Here is a 19,828-nt window from a genome sequence, read left to right on the forward strand (position 1 = left end):
GGATCCTGCCTCTAAAATTATGATTTAACAACATGCATTAATATCACTTCCTTTATTAGTCAGCATAAATCGTTCACATTCTGAAGGTAGAAAGTTTTTCCTTAATAATAATGCCTCTGAAGCATCTTGCATGTTTTTTTAATTGCTTCCTTTACCTCTTTGTTCCTCAAGCTGTACACAAGGGGATTGACTAGTGGGGTGAGCAAAGTGTAGAACAGAGAAAAGAATTTCTTCAAGTCACTCAGTGAACTCATGTTTGGTAAGACATAGACGATCATCAGGGAGCCATAGAAGCAAGCAACCACAGTCAAGTGAGAGGAGCATGTAGAGAATGCCTTTTGTTTACCAGTGGTGGATGGGATTCTTAAAATGTTTTTGATAATGTAAACATAAGATGACACAGTTATGACAAAGGGTGCCAGAGTACCTATGGAGGATAGTATGAAGGTTGTAGTTTCAATCAAATCAGTCTCATTACAGGAAAGTCTTACCATGGGGGTGAAATCACAGAAGAAATGGTTGATTTTGTTGGGTCCACAGAAATTCAGTTGAGACATGAAGAATATTATTGGACTCATTGCCAGACACGCAATGATCCATGGTCCAACAATCAGCAGAATGCAGATTCTGTCATTCATAAGTATTGTGTAATGCAATGGTTTGCATATTGCTAAATAGCGATCATATGACATCACTGCTAGTAAGTAACATTCTGCAGCTGCAAGAGACCCAAAGAAATACAGTTGTGTAAAGCACCCTGTAATAGAAATAGTTCTGTCTCCAGTCAGAAAACTGACCAGCATCCTTGGCATGATGGTTGAGCTGTAGCAGGTCTCCAGGCAGGACAGGTTTCCCAGGAAGAAATACATGGGTGTGTGAAGGTGTTGATCAGTAACCACTAAAATAATAATGAGGATGTTCCCAGCCATGGTGACAAGGTAGATAGTTAGGAACAGTATGGAAAATAACATCTGTAGGTCATCCTTGTTAAAATCTAAGAGAATAAATGCTACAGGAGCTGTCTGATTTTCTTCTTTCTCATTGACAGTCAAGTGCATCTAAGGGATAATAGATAGCAATTAGGCATGAATATTTGAGGATCCTCAGAAGATTAGTTTATGACTTAGAGCAGACTGATTGAAATATATCGTTTTAACTCCAAGGAGTACAGCTGCACTCTTACACTAACCACCACAACATTCTGTGTCTCATGACCAACTCCCCCCCCCCTTTATTTCAAAGGCTCTATTTTTGTTTTGTGAGTATATCCAGTATTAACTAGGAAAAATTAAACAAGAAATATTTTGCAAGAATATATTGCAAAATTCAGTATCACAATAAAATAATGTGTGTATGTGAAAGAAGTGGGTGCAACAGATGTGGGGAGCCTGCGGCTGTCCATTTGGGATTCGACATTTATTCATGATGGCCACAGATTCCAAATTCCTGGTTTTCATTGGTCTAATTGTTTTTCTTTAGTTACAATAAAGCTCATTCCGTTTAGTCTCTCAGAGCTCACACACTTACTCCCTAGTAGTGATGCTGGAAGATTCTGTTGAACACAAAAAATCAAGCGCATTTCCTTATGTTGAGCCCATCTGACCCCCCAAAATGTTTGCAATGATTTATTTCACCACACATCTCTACTAATATATTTTTTTAGAAACATGAACACTTTGTTTAAGGTACCGTATTTTTCGCTCTATAAGACACACTTTTTCCCTCCTAAAAAGTAAGGGGAAATGTGTGTGTGTCTTATGGAGGAAATGTAGGCTGTGCAGCTTTCACTGAAGCCAGAACAGCAAGAGGAATTGCTGCTTTCGCTGTGCAGCGATCCCTCTTGCTGTTCTGACTTCGCTTACTGGAGAGGCGCTGCGCAGAGAGGGAAAGCTGCACAGTGCCCCTTCAGCAAAGCAGGAGGAGAAACCGAGCCCCTTCTGTTTCTCCTCCCGCTTTGCTGGAGAGGCGCTTCACAGAGAGGGAGAACTGTACAGCGCCCCTTGTCTAATCCCCTTTTGAAGTCACCCAAGTTAGTAGCTGTCGCTCAGTCTTGTAGCAAGTTCTGTCTTTTAACCATACATTGTGCAAAGTTCTTCTTTTTGTCTGTCCTGATCTCCTACCTAGCAGCTTCCTTGGATGTGTGTGGCATGGGGGGGGGGGTGATATAAGTATCTTAAAAGTTCAGGGTATCCTGATGAAACCCTTCGGTTGTTCATTAAATAGTTTAGTACAACATTTGATTCAGAATATTTTTTTCTTGTTTTCCTCCTCTAAAAATGAGGTGCATCTTATGGTGGGGTGAATCTTATGGAGCAAAAAATATGGTATTGGTAATGGTAAAAGATGGTTAAGTCCAGTCAAAGGCGACTGGGGTCTCATTGCTCATCTCGCTTTCAGGCTGAGGGAGCTGGAGTTTGTCCACAGACAGCTTTCCAGGTCATGTGGCCAGCATGACTAAACCACTTCTGGTGCAATGGAACACTGTGATGGAAGCCAGAGTGCACAGAAATGTCGTTTACCTTCCCACCATAGTGATACCTATTTATCCACTTGCACTGGCATGCTTTCAAACTGCTAGGTAGGCAGGAGCAGGGACAGAGCAACAGAAGCTCACCCTGTTGTGTGGATTTGAACTGTCAACTTTCTGATCAGCAAGCCCAAGAGGCTCAGTGGTTTATACTACAGCACCACCCGCATCCACTTTATCCATTAATATTGCTAAGTAGTACATACTATTCCAAAAAGTAAACTATATAAAATAGAAGAATCATTTCAAAATCATCAAAAAGCCTGCTGATATAAGGAAGTGTTTTGTCACATGCCAAAAGGTCAATAAAGAGGGTCCCTGTCTAAATCTCAGGCCAGGGGGAGTTTATGAGGCTTGGGCCTTGTAAATACGTACATAAGTCTTTTGGATATGGAAGAGAGAGAAGAGACTGACTGTCACCGAGGAAGATGGTGGCAGATAAAGAGGGCTTAATTCTCCATAAAATCAGATCCCTACAATGGCTGGAGTCAATGAGCCAAGCAAAAAGAATGCGTATTCTATGACACATGGAGAACAATTGATTAATCAGGTGTAAATCAGGAAAAGGTTGTTCCTTGTGGTGGCACTGTCAGTGATGTGTTTTACTAGTAGTCAAAGACATTCCTGTTTGCCTAAGCATTTATTATTTAACATTGTTGTACATTATGTGAAACATTTTGTAAAAAGCAATATAAAATATATAAATTAAAAATCAGATAAACAAGCAACAACAACAAAAAATACCCCATTCACTGAGAGGACAGCAAAAATAAAACCAAAGAAAGGATGGAAGAAGCACAGGATTCAACAGAGTCTTGTATCATTTCCATAATGTTTCAGACTTGAAAAGCCTATTACAACATATAGCTGAGTTACATTTTACCTTAAGACACTGGGAGGCAACTGTGGAGGCCATCAGTGCCACAACCGGAACCATGTGATCAATAATGGGGGACCTATGGTTGTCCAGATGTAAGTCAAGGGTGGGGAAACTGTCACCTTCCACATGGACTTGTAGCGAAGCAGCATCTGTAGGGAGAGAAGTTCACCACTTCTGAGCCACAATAAAAATCACTTACACAGTGGTTGCTCTATCAGCACACCCTCTGTATCAACTGCTCCATCCCACTACCTCAAGGTGTGATTTCCCCCTCCTAGTTTGAACATAATGCAGTAGGCAATGCTAGTTCAATGTATCAGTGTGCCTCAGAGTATTTGATTTTCCCATAAGGAAGGGAGGGAAATAGAGTCCAAGTTGGCAGATCAATTTCTTAAGGGGCCACTAAGTATATGGAATCAGATATAGAACACAAAAGTCCTAGCTGACATGCTCAAAAGACACAAATGCAATTCCATTGACATGTCTCTCTTCAAACATAACAGCCATTTGGTTTTTAGTCTGACTCCTAGTCCAAGAGAGAATAGATTGATGCCATTTTAAATCTTCATTTTTACATCTTTTAACTCAAACTAGAAACTAAATACATAGAAATTTAAATTGGTCTGAAACTATGTCCAACAACTTCATTCATATTCTGGACCAGATCACTGATTTCATGCTAAAGTGCTCCTTTCGAGGAGTTCTTACCTTAAAGCCACAACACAATAGATGGCTGAAGAGTTGGTTTTGCTTCATCTTAGAATGCAAAGTACTTGTAAAAGAATGGAAATAAATGCACTTTCTGCTGCTCTTCAGTGCACTCTATCTTTTGAATGCATATTGTATCATGTATTCCATGACAATCCTCTGTAATAATTTGGCAATCCTCTGTAATAATGAAAAGATTATTGACTCTGCTTGTTATTGACTCTATATTGTTGCATATAACCAATTTATGCCTTATATAACCATCTAAATCTATAACTGCATCTGAAAAGTCTCACTGGGAAAGGAGTATGCAAGAGTTAAAAAACAAAAACAAAAAACCTATCAAAATCATATGGGAAACCAAGGACTCCACAATGATTAATGAGTTTTCCGCATTCTGAGAAATCCTTTGTAGATTTCCTCAGACCAAGAGCCCTGGAGAAATCATTGCACCATCTGGACTAGGATTCAGGATTTTAGCTGATATATGTTCATTTGTTTTGTCCTTTTGTATGTTTCAAATGTCTGGCAGCAGGGAGAGTACCACTCTGTCAATATCAGCTTTTCTCAGTCTTGGGTCCCCAGATGTTGTTGGACTACAACTCCAGTCATCCCTGATCTCTGGTCTTGCTAGCAAAGGATGATGTGCATCAGCATCTGGAGTCCTAAGGTTATGAAAGTCTGATCTAGATGTTCTAATCAGAATAGTGATAACCATGTGCTGGTAACTGGTAGCTCCAGTTTTTGTCAAGGGTGGGCATAGAAATAATTCTGAAGTTGCCTTTCCTATCCAATTACTGTTCTGCAAGCAATCCCATTTCATTTCCTTATGAGAATTATTATAAGGAGATAATGGAATGGCTTCTTAAGATGTAGCAACATTCCTGGGGACAGGACAGATCACATACAAAATGGGAGTACTAGGAGAAATTAATAAAATGCAGATAATTTTTTGTCAGGTTTTTTTTAAAAAACGAATGTGGAGAGGTGGAGACCTGAATATAAGAGTGGGGGGTGGTGGTGATGAGAAAAGTAAATAAACTAAAATTGAAAGGCTCACCAATCCCATGAATGTGGGCAGTGGAATGCTGATTTGAATAGAAAGCTCCTAAACAAAAATATATAATGTAGCTGAAAGGTTTTCTGATAGTTGTGTTAGAATTTGAATTTCTGTCAACTTAAACACAAACAGGAAGTCTACATATATGATTGCAAAACAGACTGATTTCTGGACCTTGCCTCTGAAACAAACATTGACAAAATGCATTAAGATTTATTTCTTTATTCAATAGCTTAAAAAATCAACATCATGGAAACAAAGAGGTTTCCACCTTGTTTCCCACACTTTAGAGCAGTAAAGTGCTCCCTCGGCCAGTAAAGCGAGATGAGCGCTGCAACCCGAGTCATTCGCGACTGGCCTTAACTGTCAGGGGTCCTTCACATATGAGAAAATATATGTGTCTGGTTCTGAATCAGGTGATAAAGAGTTTTCAGGTGTCATTACCTTAAAGCCAGAATGCCCTCAAAAGTTGATTGCTTGTTGTTTTTCCTATTACAAAAAAATTCTGGATAATGGACTTCATTGAACAAACAGTTTCTTTAGCACATAACAACTCTCAAATTTATGAGAGGGGAGAATCTTCCAACTAGGGACAATCCTCCAAAAAATCAATCTATCTGAAAGGTTTTGAAACTTCTGTTATAATAAATATGTAGATAGCTGTCTTACTGAATATAATCTATAACATAAATTAACCACTCAGTTCAATTTATAAATCAGAAAAATCTCACTGGAATATGAACACAGTGAAAAAAACAGAGAAAGCACAAGGGAAATCAATGATTGGGCAATCTGCAGTGAATTCCATGAAGAAATCTGTTCAAAACTCACACCATCCAATTCAGATCAGGATTCCATCTATGTGAGATCTGTTATTTTTTATGCAATCCAGGTTGCTCAAACCAGGCAAAAACTACTGATCATTCTGCATGTTTAAGATATTTGCTTTACCTTTTTATTTATTTTACTTGCCACTATTCATATCCCCCCCCAAAAAAACCCAATGGGATGACCATACACTATTGTTCAAACATACATATAGCATACACACAGCCCGTACCTTCAGATAACCCATGCAGATAATCCGAGGAAGGAAGTTATTGCCCTGTTTGTGCTCATGGAAAGAGGGAGTTGATTGTGATTTGAGGACCCAATCCCTGCTTGGGGGAATGAAGACACATGGACACAGTATATTAGGTTAATGGGCAAGAAAAGGCCACAACTTTATTGATTACAGCATGTGAGAAGATATTGGCTTAGGCACTGGACCACAGCAAATTTGACTCCACCCACTCGGAGAGGGGTGAATCTGATGAGGGGTTAACCACCAGTAGGGGAAGCCTGTTGATGCCAATACAACTATAAGCTCTCCCCTGATGTCACCGGGGGTCGGGCCATGGCCCCCCGCCACACAGGGCATCTGACAGGATCCACGACCGCCAGATTCCTTTAACGGAATACCCATAAGTGAAGGGGTAGGCGATGGCCACACCTTGCCCTTTCATACACCAACAACACATTCCAATGCCTAACTGCCAAATACCAATAAAGTTGTGACGATTGCTACGAGGTAGGCGAAAAAAACCAAGAGGCCGGTGCCAATTTGCCAATTGTAAAAAGCTCCTACCAGGCCCCCTGGGCAACCAGGGTGACCAACCATGGGTCCATAGCAAGGTCTAGCAAGAAGCGACGCCCTAAAGAGAGTGGTGGGTGGGTGACTTGTGGAAAATCTGAAGCACAATGGTGGGAGAGCTGGCGTGGCTGCATTTGAGCAGCTAAACTACGCCCCCCACGGTGGCACCCGATTGGGTGTCCAACTGGGAGGCTTGGCGCGCAAGCGATGATGAGAGGGCAGGGGGCAGAATGCCTCCTGCGTGATGCGGGAATCGTCTCCCGCTCACAATCCCTCCCCTCCTGAAGAAGGAGAGGCTTTATCAGATAGGAAATTATTTCCACCACCATCACAGTAGTGGGTTTTATCTACTGCAGCACCATAACTGGGAATTAACATCATTCAGTCACAGTTTCTCAATTTCCCAGTCATAGCTTCAGTTTTCCAAAATTCCACATCAGTTTACAATTTAATTTAATAAGTCTTATTGACAATAGAACTTGTGGACATCCTATGAAACTGATTGTTTAAAGATTGAGGAGAAATAAAAGAAATCACTTCTTTATGCAGTGCGTAGTTGCCTGCTTCCACAGGATGTGATGATACCCACCAACATGGATGGCTTTAGAAGAGAATTAGACAAATTCATGCTCTGCCTTGGAGGCAGCAATGCTTCTGAATACCACTTGCTGGAAACCATAGGTGAGGTGAATGCTGTTGTGCTTGAATCTTGCTTGGTGGATTCCTACAGCCATCTAGTTGGCCATCGTGAGAACAGGATGCTGGACTAGATGCCAAGGGCCTGACACAGCAGGCTCTTCTTAAAATTATTGAGAATTACTCAAAATACAAACATGTTTCTTTGCAATTGTCTCTAACATACACATATTTGCAAATAAATTACCCCTAACATAATGCATATTTTCACTAATATACGCCTTTTTGTATACATTATGTGACGTCAGAAGTGCATTGCAAAATTCAAAGAAGGGAGGATTTTTAAAGATGGCAATGTTTTGGTTCATGTATTATTTCAGAAAGGGTGAATTTGGTAAGTTCACGTTGAAATGAGAATCAAAATAAATTACCGTATTTTTTGCTCTATAAGACACACTTTTTGCCTCCTAAAAAGTAAGGGGAAATGTGTGTGCGTCTTATGGAGCGAATGCAGGCTGCGCAGCTATCCCAGAAGCCAGAATAGCAAGAGGGATTTCTGCTTTCACTGCACAGCGATCCCTCTTGCTGTTCTGGCATCTGAGATTCAGAGTATTTTTTTTCTTGTTTTCCTCCTCCAAAAACTAGGTACGATATTCCCTCTCCAAAATCGTGGGAGTTTTGAGGGCCAGAAATAAATTGCTTCAGGTCTTGGATCAAATTGCAAATTTGGGTCTCAGCTACCCATTTCCCCACTCTAAACGGCCCAATTCTTGAAGTCAACAGTTCAAAACAATTTCCATAAAGTACCTGTGAATAGTTCAAAGACTGTGTGTGTGTGTATGTATGTATGTATCATAGCTGTCAATGTTTCCCTTTTTTAAAGGGAAATTCCCTTATTCCAAATAGGATTCCTTGCAAGAAAAGGAAAAAGTTGACAACTATGGTGTTTATTCCTTAGCCTACTACAGAATGGAGAGAACAGACTCTTGAACCCATTGTTTACAAGCAGTTTGGTCTGATCCATCAGCACTCTTCTTATGTCTTTAGTAATTTCCCTTCCATTTCCAGTAACACCTATTTTCATGTTTCAACCATTTACAAGTTCTCAGATTATTTGACCTCTTAATCTCTTCTCCCTTATGTGTAGGTGCCTGTGTATTTTGTTATGAAATATTATTGTATTATTTCAGAATCACTTAAAAGTTCTTATTCATACTAATTTTCCTCCTTTATTTTACATTTGACAGTTGACAGACCTTACCCTTTCTGACCACACATATTGTCAACAAATGATGTGCATTTGTTGCTTGCTTGGAATTACACATTGATCCTTCCTGCAGTCAAAAAGTCAGCAGCAATCTGTTTATGCCCCTAAACTTCCTGTTTCTTAGCTGCCCAAAGCCAGCTTGAATATCATCACATATGATAGGCATTTAGAATTCTGGAGTTATATGTTACATACTTGGGAACTTTCATAGCGCCTGAAACTCTGGAGTCTATATTGGTAACCTTCCTTTGTTATTTCTGGGAAATTTTGTGACGTGCTGTGAGATTGTTTCTGTCTTTCATTGCAAAACACAGCAATGCTGCATTCAATAACCAATATGTAACCAAAGTGTAAAATTCATGTCAAATAAAATTATTATTTTTTTCAAATTCCTTGCTTGATAAACAAAGCAGAGGCAAAATACATTAATTAATTACATTAATGACCTGTTTTTGTAATCATTCATATTGTGAAACCAATGCAGTCAATGTTTTCCACACTTTTTGACCTGAATTCTAATCAGTTCTGTGAAGCAGCTTGAAAGTTTTCTTTGCTGCATCCTTTACCTCCTTGTTCCTCAAACTGTATATAATGGGGTTGACCAGTGGTGTGAGCAGAGTGTAGAACAGAGAAAAAAGTTTTTTCAAATCACTCAGTGAACTCATATTTGGTAAGACATAGACAATCATCAGCGAACCATAGAAGCAAGCAACCACAGTCAGGTGAGAGGAGCATGTAGAGAATGCCTTTTGTTTACCAGTGGTTGATGGGATTCTTATAATGTTTTTGATGATGCCAACATAAGACGATATGGTTATTAGAAGAGGTGGCAGAGTGCCTATAGAGGAGATGATGAAGGCTGTCATTTCAACTAAATCAGTCTTATCGCAGGAGAGTCTTATCACAGGGGTTAAATCACAGAAGAAATGATTGATTTTGTTGGGACCACAGAATCTCAGCTGAGATACCAAAAATATTATGATGCTGATACCCAATGAGCCAGTGATCCAAGACCCAGCAATGAGCATGATGCAAATTCTGCCATCCATGAGCATCACATAATGCAGTGGCCTGCAAATTGCTAAGTAACGATCATAAGACATCACTGCTAGAAAGTAACATTCTGTAGCTGCAAGAAACCCAAAGAAATATAGCTGTGCAAAGCATCCATGAACAGAAATGGATCTGTCCCCAGACAGAAAACTGACCAGCATCCTTGGCATGATGGTTGAGCTGTAGCAGGTCTCCAGGCAGGACAGGTTTCCCAGGAATAAATACATGGGTGTGTGAAGATTCTGATCAAGGACTACTAGAATAACAATGAGGATGTTCCCAGCCATGGTCACAAGGTAAATAGGCAGAAACAGTATGGAAAATAAAACCCACAGATCTTCATTATTAAAGTCCAAGAGGATAAACATTATGGTCTCTGTTTGATTTCCATCTCTATCATTGTTTTTCAGTTCCATCTAAACAAATAAGACATTATTAAGAAAGAATTCGACTTGAGCATTTGATTCTGGATTCACTTTAATTCATAGGATTATATCAATGACATTCTAAAGGATGGTAGCTTGTACTCAACCTACATTTAAGCAAACAAAACTCTCTGTATTGGGTTACATCACAGCACTGACAACAGCGATCCAAATATGATATCACTGACACAAGCTATCCGCTGCTATTTTTAGAGTCAAATCTCTGACACATTTACAGTGTAATCCAATCCAGTATATATCTACTCTTAAGCAAATCACTTTGAATTCAATGTCAATTTGTGCAACAGTCAGTAGAGCTTCTAATCCAAAGACAAATCCAGCACAATCTGAGCCTGTAGGTGGATGGGAGGGGCTGCATAAAGCTTTCTGGGAAGTATATTCCTTAGTTTCTGAGAGCTACAGGTTTGTTTGTTTTTTGAAAAAGCTGAAATCCTGTGCTCACTAACTTGGGGTAAGTCTCACTGCAGTTAGCGAAACATACTATTGAAGAAACTTATAGAGGATTTTCCTGGAAAAGTTTCATGTGCTCCTTACCTTAAAGCCAGAATTCACCAGATTCCGGATGAATTCTGAGTTTTCCTCTGATTTACCCAAAATTGTAGATCATGGAAATAATTGCACAAGTATCGTTATTTCCACAGGCATCAACTTAATATATGTCCTGCTAGTAACAGTCCTACATCCAGTATGTTTCAATATATATCTGGAAGATTTTGTGGCCATCTAGTGCTGCTTTGAAAATGTGGATTATGGATATGTGGATATGGGTTAGCTACTGCTGAATATCATCAATCTATAGCTTAAGTTAATATTCACATCTATCCATCTGCTTGTAAAATCTCAAAGGAGAATGAACACAGAGGAGAAACCTGACTCATGAGGGAAATTATTAGTGTTTCTAATGTCAAAGCTTTTTCCTGGCAAATCACTGATGGATTTGTTGAGATCAAAGAAACTCCCAGTTCTCTAGTAATGAGGAGCAACATAAAAAAAATGTTTTGTGAATAGCAGGCTCCCTCTTCACCTTGTCCCCTTGGGTGGGTGGGGCACCCTGTGCACCTGCCCCATGCAGTGGGACCTTACACTCCACCACTGCTGTGAACACAATTTCTTTAAGCTAAATTTGTTTGAGCTCATTTTCCCCGCATCAAATTTGTTTAAGCTTTGTTTAAGATTGATTAAAGCATACAATATGAAGGGGGTTTTTTATAACAGGAAGCATAAGTGTATTGGTTCAAGACAGGAAATGGGGAGTAGCGGTCAGTCACATATGCAAGTCTGGTCTGTCTAAGAAGGATGATAAAAAATAGGAAAATGATTTTTTATTTCCATGTTGAATTGGGCTAAGGAGGATCAACTATAGTGCCTGTTCTATTGTCTCTGAAACCAGCAAAAATGGATGCAAAAATGTGTTCAGGAATAAAAATATTTGCCACATATACACAGACTCTTACACACAAAGCCCTTCTCTTCACATAATCCATGCAGATAATAGCGTTGATACTACTCTACTCCCTTTTCACTCAGAAAATGATGAGATGACCAGAGAGATAGTGATTTTCATGTTCATCAGCCCCACCCGCCCCAGCACTGTGAAAAGGAATGAACGAAACATTCAGTTTTTGTTTCTCTCAGTCTCTCATTTTTCCATTCTTAACTCCAGTGGCCAAAGAAGTTTGTATTTTAAAAGCAGAACAAATAATGTGTACTTATGAAAATGCTTAAGAATTGTAGTGTGTCTCTCTCTCTAAATAAACACATTTTTGCATGCAATCTTCTCTGACATAACATATTTTTGCAAAGCACTTTCCCCTAATATAACAAACATTTCCATCTTAATTTTACTAGTGTATGTCTTTTGTACACATTACTTGCTGAAAGGCCTGCATTGCAAAATTTGGAGATGTGCTGATTTTGAAAGACAGCTACTTTTTAAAAGTTGCAGGGAACCAGGCAGAGGGCCTTCTCGGTGGTGGCGCCCGCCCTGTGGAATGCCCTCCCATCGGATGTCAAGGCGATGGACAACTACCTGACATTCAGAAGACATCTGAAGGCAGCCCTGTTCAGGGAAGTTTTTAATATGTGACATTTTAGTGTATTTTTTATCTCTGTTGGAAGCCGCCCAAAGTGGCTGGGGAAACCCAGCCAGATGGGCGGGGTACAAATAATAAATTATTATTATTATATATAAAATGTTGTAGTTAGGAGTATATGTTGCATTTGGGGAGGACCATAGTTCGGTGGTTGTATGCAGGAAATCCCAAGTTCAGTTCCTGGCATCTGCTCGTAAGTCTTGCAGAGAGTCCTGCCTGAAATTATGGAGAGCTGCCATCAGTCAGTATTGGCAACACAGTGGAACAATGGGCTGACAACATATGATTCAGATTCCTCTTTTCTTTTTAGGTAGTTTTTATGATTCACTGCGAGGTTTCTCTTGTTGTAAATCACAACCACAAGGATAAACCACACGAATAAACCAAAGAATTATTTCTATAATCCTTTCTCTTGATGCTGGACTCAATACCAATATGAAGCTAAGCTATATAATTCATACAAGGTCGAACTCCTGCTTTGATAAAGAAGTCATCGGCAAAATATAGTAATTAATCAGAACCAGTCCCAGTAAAACATTGACATCATAAAGCCAATAGCAGCAGTGGTCCCCTCCACATTTTTACCAGAAATTTAGTGAGCTCTCTGAAGCAGCTTGAAAGTTTTCTTTGCTGCATCTTTTACTTCTTTGTTCCTCAGACTGTACACAAGGGGATTGACCAGAGGGGTGAGCATAGTGTATAACAAAGATAATAGTTTCTTCAGGTCAATCAAGGAACTCATGTTTGGTAAGACATATACTATCATCAGGGAGCCATAGAAGCAAGCAACCACAGTCAGGTGAGAGGAGCATGTAGAGAATGCCTTTTGTTTACCAATGGTGGATGGGATTCTTAAAATGCTTTTGATGATGCACACATAAGATGACACAGTTATTAGAAGAGGAGGTAGTGTGGCTAAAGAGGAGACAATGAAGGCTGTCTGTTCAACCAAATCTGTCTCATTGCAGGAAAGTCTTACCATGGGGGTGAAATCACAGAAAAAATGATTGATTTTGTTGGGCCCACAGAATCTTAGCTGAGATACCAAATATATTAGGACACTAATACCCAATGATCCACTGACCCATGATCCAACAATAAGCATGATGCAAATTCTTCCATTCATGAGTATTACATAATGCAGTGGCTTGCAAATTGCTAAATACCGATCATATGACATCACTGCTAGGAAGTAACATTCTGTTCCTGCAAGACACCCAAAGAAATACAGCTGTGCAAAGCATCCATGAACAGAAATGGTTTTGTCTCCAGTCAGAAAACTGACCAGCATCCTCGGCATGATGGCTGAGCTATAGCAAGTCTCCAGGCAGGAGAGATTTCCCAGGAAGAAATACATGGGTGTGTGGAGGTGCTGATTATTCACCACTAATAGAATAATGAGGATGTTTCCAGCCATGGTCACAAGGTAGATAGGTAGAAACAACACAGAAAATAAAACCTGCAGATCTTCATTATTAAAGTCCAAGAGGATGAATGTCATAGGCTCTGTTTGATTTCCATATTCCTCATTGCTCTTCATTGACATCTGGGGGGATGGGGGACAGACAATATTGAGAAAAACATTGACATGTATATATGACCAAGGGGTTTTGTCAACCAGAAGTCACTGGAACTCAGTTCTGGCCCCTCTCAGGTAGGCACCATTGCCATTATAAGAGAGCAAGGGAGACATTCATGGTGAGCTCCGGCACCTCTTTTTCTAGAACAAATAGCACTGTATATAACAGAGGGTTCACATTAAGTGAAACACAAATTGAATTACAATGGTAATGGCTAGGGCTGTGCAAAGGATTGGACTGAGATTTAAATCCTGAGCTAAATATGACCTATTTGGAGAGATCCAGGCTTCAGCTGAGTTGGGTTGGGGAAACTGTGGATCCCTTTGTCCTGGTCTGTCAGGGAATGGAGTTTCAGGCAGGAAAGAGAGACTGTCATGAGGTAGGAAAAGGAGAAAGAGCAAGAACCCCATTTGGCAGCTACATTTTTGACAGCGAATGTATCTGTGTGAGGTATCCTCCTGCTTGGCCTCTCCTCCTTCCTGCCCTCTAAAGTGGCATGGCACAGGATCAAACTCTCTCTGTTATGAGCTCTTAACCAAGAAATTCTTTACCTCGCACAGTGCTGATCACTAGGTTTTTTGTGAGACGCTTGCCTTGCTTGTAGGGAAGCTGCTTGTGAAGGAACAGCACCATACATGATTGGCTCCTCCTGCTTAATAGTGGGAAGTGGGAGAATATGATCCTTCACAGTGCTGGTGCTTTCATTCCCAACTGCATTTTTAAGCTGTATGTTGACTTTTTGTTAAATGCAGCAGGGGTAAGTAGTTTCCAGGTTGACCCAAGGCAAATTGGCTCTATCTGGGAGCCAAAGATTGCAGCTGATTGGACATATTTCGGTTCATGGTGAAAGAGTTGCCTGGGCTTCTTAAATTAAAACCTGAACAGCAGGGTGTGAGAATTCAGGCAGGAAGGAGAGGCAGGCATGAGAAAGGAGGAGGAGGAAACATAAAATGGAGGGACCTACTGGGCAGCTGCATCTTCAAGGGACAAGGTATGGGTGCAGGTGGATGCCTTTCTTTCCCAACCTCTAACTTTTCCTGCCAGGCCTCTACATCTTGCTGACCCTTGAAGCAGCACTGCACAGAATTGGATCTTCTCATTTAACAACTCTCAACCAGGAAATCTGGAAGCTGTTCAGTACTGGTTGCTTTTCTTTTATGAGCAGTTTCCCTTCCATACAGGGAATCTGCTCACAAAGGAGCAGAATTAGATCCCCTTGCTTAAAAACTGGTAAGTGGGGGGGATCTGATCCTGCACAGTTCTGGTACACCCTTTCCCAACCATATATTTAAACTCTATGTGTCTTGTATGTTAAAATATGATATAATATTAAAATATTTTAACTATGCCTCCCAGGGGCCAAATATTAGAGCCACAGGGTAAATACTCCCAGCTATTTGTTTGCTTTCATTTCTCAGAGCTATTTTGAAGGGAGGGAAGCTGAAATCCTATATTGGCTTAACTGAGAGTAAGCACCAGTGAAATTAGTTGAATTTACTATTCATGAGACACATTATACGATTGCGCTTAAATAGTTGACTGTGCTCCTTACCTTAAAGCCAGAACCGGATTCTTGAAGAATTATGGGTTTCCCCCTCTGCATTACACCAAAATGTGTCTCATGGAAAAAATTGCACATGCATCATTTCTGCACGACCAACACATGTCAGATCTTGAAAGTATGTTCTGTATCTAGTAGTTTCCAGTATACATCTGGAGGATTTCCCTGAAGTCTTGAAAATCTGATTCTGCACTGAAAATTTTGATGCATCTCTTCTTGATATTTGTCAGCTCTTGCAAGATGCAACCATTCTATAGTTTATGTAAGCATCCAAATCTATTAATCGGCTTGCAAAATCTCAATGGGAAATTGACACAGAAAAGTCAGTGCCTAAATCATAAGGGAAATTAGTGGTTCTCCTAACACTATATCCATAACTTCCTTCCTGGCAAATCCCTGATGGATTTGTTTAACTCAAGGGAACCCTGTGATATCTTAAGCTCAAAGACAGTTTAGAAATCCATAAATAAGCATGCTACAAAAAAAAAATAAAAATCTGTTAGAAATCATAATTTATAAAAACCTTTCTGGGTTATCCAAAGCTGCGATTCTGTATTCTGACTAAGTGATATCTGTCCATTTCATTCTCCATACAGTGGTGCCTCGCAAGACGAAATTAATTCGTTCCGCAAGTTTTTTCTTCTTGCGAGTTTTTCGTCTTGCAAAGCACGGTTTCCCATAGGAATGCATTGAAAATCAATTAATGCGTTCCTACGGAGACCGCCTTCAGACCAGGTCCTGGGACAGTCTGTCCCCGGACCTCTTCTGAAGGCTGGCGGGGGGAGAAGGACTTTTCTTCCCACCGCAAGTCTTCAAGACAGGTCCGGGAACAGAGGAGAAGCGCTGCGCGCCTTCTCCTCTGTTCCCGGACCTCCCACCGCAAGCCTTCAGGACAGGTCGGGGAACAGAGGAGAAGGTGCGCTGTGCTTCCCCGCTGTCCCCGGAGATTTCCCTATGGGCTTTCGTCTTGCGAAGCAAGCCCATAGGGAAATTCGTCTTGTGAAGCCGCTAAAAATCGGAAAACCCTTTCGTCTTGCGGGTTTTTCGTTTAGCGAGGCATTCGTCTTGTGGGGCACCACTGTAATATAAATTGGAATACTGGTTTATACGACATGAATGATCCTTCTAGGCTAGCATAGTGAGACTTACAGGACCACTATTCAGCATGCCAATTAGAAATTTCATTGTCTCTTCATTAGGACTAGTTTATGTCTAGCAGTGTTGGTTTTTCTTTGTAGTCTTATTGATTTTATTTCCATGCTTTTTACTTGATTACTAGTTAGTTTGGTCTTTGCCATGGCAAAAAGAAAGGCGCCAAATTGGAGGATAGATGAAATACTACATTGTAAAGTCACATGGCCACTGGCTGGCTAAATATGGACATACAACTTTGTTCCATTTGAATCTTTGTGCCAGGGACTGGCTGGATGAGGAAGAGCTAAGTAAGTGAGTTAGGAGAGCAGAAAATGAGAGAAACTCAGTGACCCATACGGCAGACAAATGGAACAGTTATCAAGAAGTGTCTCAGCACAAAACAGTACAGAGGCAGAGTAGGAGGGACAGCTTTGTTTCACATTACTCCTACTTGATTCTTAAAGAAAACTGACTGCCATCCTTGGCATGATGGTTGAGCTGTAGCAAGTCTCCAGCCAGGATATAATTCCTTGGAAGAAATACATGGGTGTGTGAAAATACTGATCAAGAATTACCAGAATAATAATAAAGATGTTTCCAGCCATGGTTGCAAGTTAGATATGTAGAAACAATATAGAAAACAAAACCCAAATATCTTCATTATTCAACTATAAGAATGAAATTTATGGGCTTTGATTGATTTTGCTGTTTCTCATTGCTTTTCAGTTGCATCTAAATAAATCATACAGAATCTAGAAAAAAATAGACTTGAATATATGATGCTGAAGTCACTTTGGAAGGTAATATCAAGGACATATAAAATGACTGTGGTTTGCATATGACACATTTTAGAGATACATACAAAAATATGCTTTGATACTTTTAACACTACTTTTTCCTGTCAGGGAAAAAGATGGGAGATGATGATGATAGATAGATAGATAGATAGATAGATAGATAGATAGATAGATATAGATAGAAATGAATAGCTCTCCACCACAAGAATGGGTTTCAAAGCTTTACTGGACACAGCCTTATAATATTTACAAAGAAACATAACAAAATACAAAGTAACACATAGCTCCTTAACAGCAAGCAATGTGGTCCCATCTTCTTTTAAGTCCTTCATACAGTTCCAAAAAGTTTCCTTTTTCTAGTGCCAGATAGATCCTAAGCAACTTGCTTCGATCAGCATCAGAGCTTAGCCACTTGTGCCTAACGCAAACTTTTCTTGTAAAATGTTTTCAAACACAATGCCTACAAAAAATGCATTTTATGCGTATTAAACTTACACTTTAAACCATTTTTACAATGAAGACAATATAGTAGCAAACTAAAAACTGAGAGGAAATAGAAACAACTCAGACTTGGATTGGTTACAGATCAACCAATTGAACGATCTTCTGAGAATTCAAGTCAACAGCAGCTTTACTAATCCAAGCAACAGTATTGAATCAGGGTGATACAGGGAGGGGATTGGCATCCACAATGTCCAAACAGCAGTTGCACCAGTGCTTATTTCTAGTATTCTCCGATATCAATGAATACAAGAACAAAACCCAAATTGGCACAATGCTTTTCTAAGAATATCCTTTACATCTTTGTTCCTTAGGCTGTATATGAAGGGATTAGCCATTGGAGTTAGAATTGTGTACAAGAAGGAGAAAACCTTATTTAGATCTTTGAATTTACCACTTGTTGGTAAGATGTAGACAAATGTTAAAGATCCATAGAAAACCGAAACAACAGTGAGATGAGAAGAGCAAGTGGAAAAGGCCTTTTGCCTCCCAGTCATAGATGGGATTTTTAGGATTGTGCTGATGATAAAAATGTAAGATGTTACAGTTATGAGAAATGTGGGTAGAATTCCGATGGATGATGTTATGAATGCTGCAGTTTCAATAACCCGGGTATCACTGCAAGACAGTCTTACTACAGGTGTAAAATCACAAAAGAAATGGTCAATTTGATATTGACTGCAGAAAGTGAGCTGGGTCAACAAAGATGTTAAGATGGTTATAAGCAGAGATCCAATTAACCAGGATACTGAAACCAGCAGGATGCATGTTCTGTTGTCCATAAGCGTGACATAATGCAATGGTCTACATATGGCTAGGTAGCGATCATATGACATCACTGCCAAGAGGTAACATTCAGTAGCTCCCAAGGTGGAAAATATATGCATCTGTAGGATGCAGCCCACAAAAGAAATGGTCTTGTCTCCTGTAAGAAAACTGTTCAGCATTCTTGGTAAGATAGTCGAGGTGTAGCATATCTCCACGAAGGACAAATTTGACAGAAAGAAATACATGGGAGTGTGAAGGTGTTGCTCAGCCATGACAAGTGCAACTATGAGGAGATTACCAGACAGAGTCACAATATAGATGACTAGAAATAACAAGAAGAGGAGTATATTCAAGTTCTCAACATTCCTAAATCCAAGGAGTATGATTTCGGTGATACCTGTTACATTTTGCCATTCTGAGTTTTTCAAATGCTGCATCTATAGATAGGAAGTAATATACTGAGTAATTGAAAAAATAGGTTTCCACACCCATCCCCACACAAGAATTAAGCAACCACCACACAACACACATACACCATTGTGCCATATACACGTCTTTTTGAGCAGGGCCATTTTAAAGCAGCACTTGCATTGGTTTTGCTGCATCTCTTGACAAGTTGCTATGTAATATGTTTGTTCACTTCTCATGGGCTGCAGAAAATTCTTGACTCAGAAGAAGGGCACTTTCAAACTGCCATTATTTGGGGGTGGGATTCAATCACTGACTGGCAAATTCAGGGTGCAAAAGTAAAAAAGAAAGAAATGGCTTGTGCTGTTGTGCAACATATCTGGCTCCCCACAAATCCAAAATAAGGGGAACTGCTCTTAATTGTGTGGAATGACAATTGCAACATTGTGTAACTTCCCTGATGCTGTCTGCCCTCTCTGCAAACTTTGCGCAAAGCAATCAAGATGACTCTTGATTCTAAGTCATCTGGAAGCAACTTGACATGTGGAAACAGGTGTGCATTTCATAGCAAATATAGATAAGTTGGATGGGTGTAAGGTGTAAAACAGGCATAGGCAAACTCCAGCTCTCCAGATGTTTTGGAACTACAATTCCCATCACCCCTGACCACTGGTCTTGTTAGCTAGGGATAATGGAAATTGTAGTTCCAAAACATCTGGAGGGCCAGAGTTTGCCTATGCCTGGTGTAAAAGACAAAGGAGGTGTGTGCAATGTAA

At 40.0% G+C, this 19,828-nt stretch overlaps 2 protein-coding genes and 1 pseudogene across 3 annotated transcripts; all 3 read right to left on the reverse strand.

The window, feature by feature from the left end:
* Positions 1–101: 101 nt before the first annotated feature.
* LOC309327014 (olfactory receptor 2AP1-like) lies at positions 102–1,058 on the reverse strand (the record flags this gene model as incomplete). The annotated part of the gene is made up of 1 exon (XM_081836046.1): positions 102–1,058. One exon carries the CDS (start codon positions 1,056–1,058, stop codon positions 102–104), a length of 957 nt encoding a protein of 318 aa, XP_081692172.1.
* An 8,168-nt stretch (positions 1,059–9,226) lies between these two features.
* LOC309327015 (olfactory receptor 11L1-like) lies at positions 9,227–18,982 on the reverse strand (the record flags this gene model as incomplete). The annotated part of the gene is made up of 2 exons (XM_081836047.1): positions 18,956–18,982; positions 9,227–10,057 (listed from the first exon to the last, which is right to left on the reverse strand). The coding sequence occupies exon 2, from the start codon at positions 10,049–10,051 to the stop codon at positions 9,227–9,229; it is 825 nt and encodes a 274-aa protein (XP_081692173.1). The 5' UTR covers positions 10,052–10,057; positions 18,956–18,982.
* Positions 12,896–13,893, reverse strand: LOC309327471 (olfactory receptor 6F1-like; annotated as a pseudogene). Its single transcript has one exon. The product of its transcript is annotated as an olfactory receptor 6F1-like (transcript).
* Positions 18,983–19,828: the final 846 nt, after the last annotated feature.

Source organism: Podarcis erhardii (genome assembly GCF_964252035.2).
Source record: "Podarcis erhardii genome assembly, chromosome: 13".
Lineage (NCBI taxonomy): Eukaryota > Metazoa > Chordata > Lepidosauria > Squamata > Lacertidae > Podarcis > Podarcis erhardii.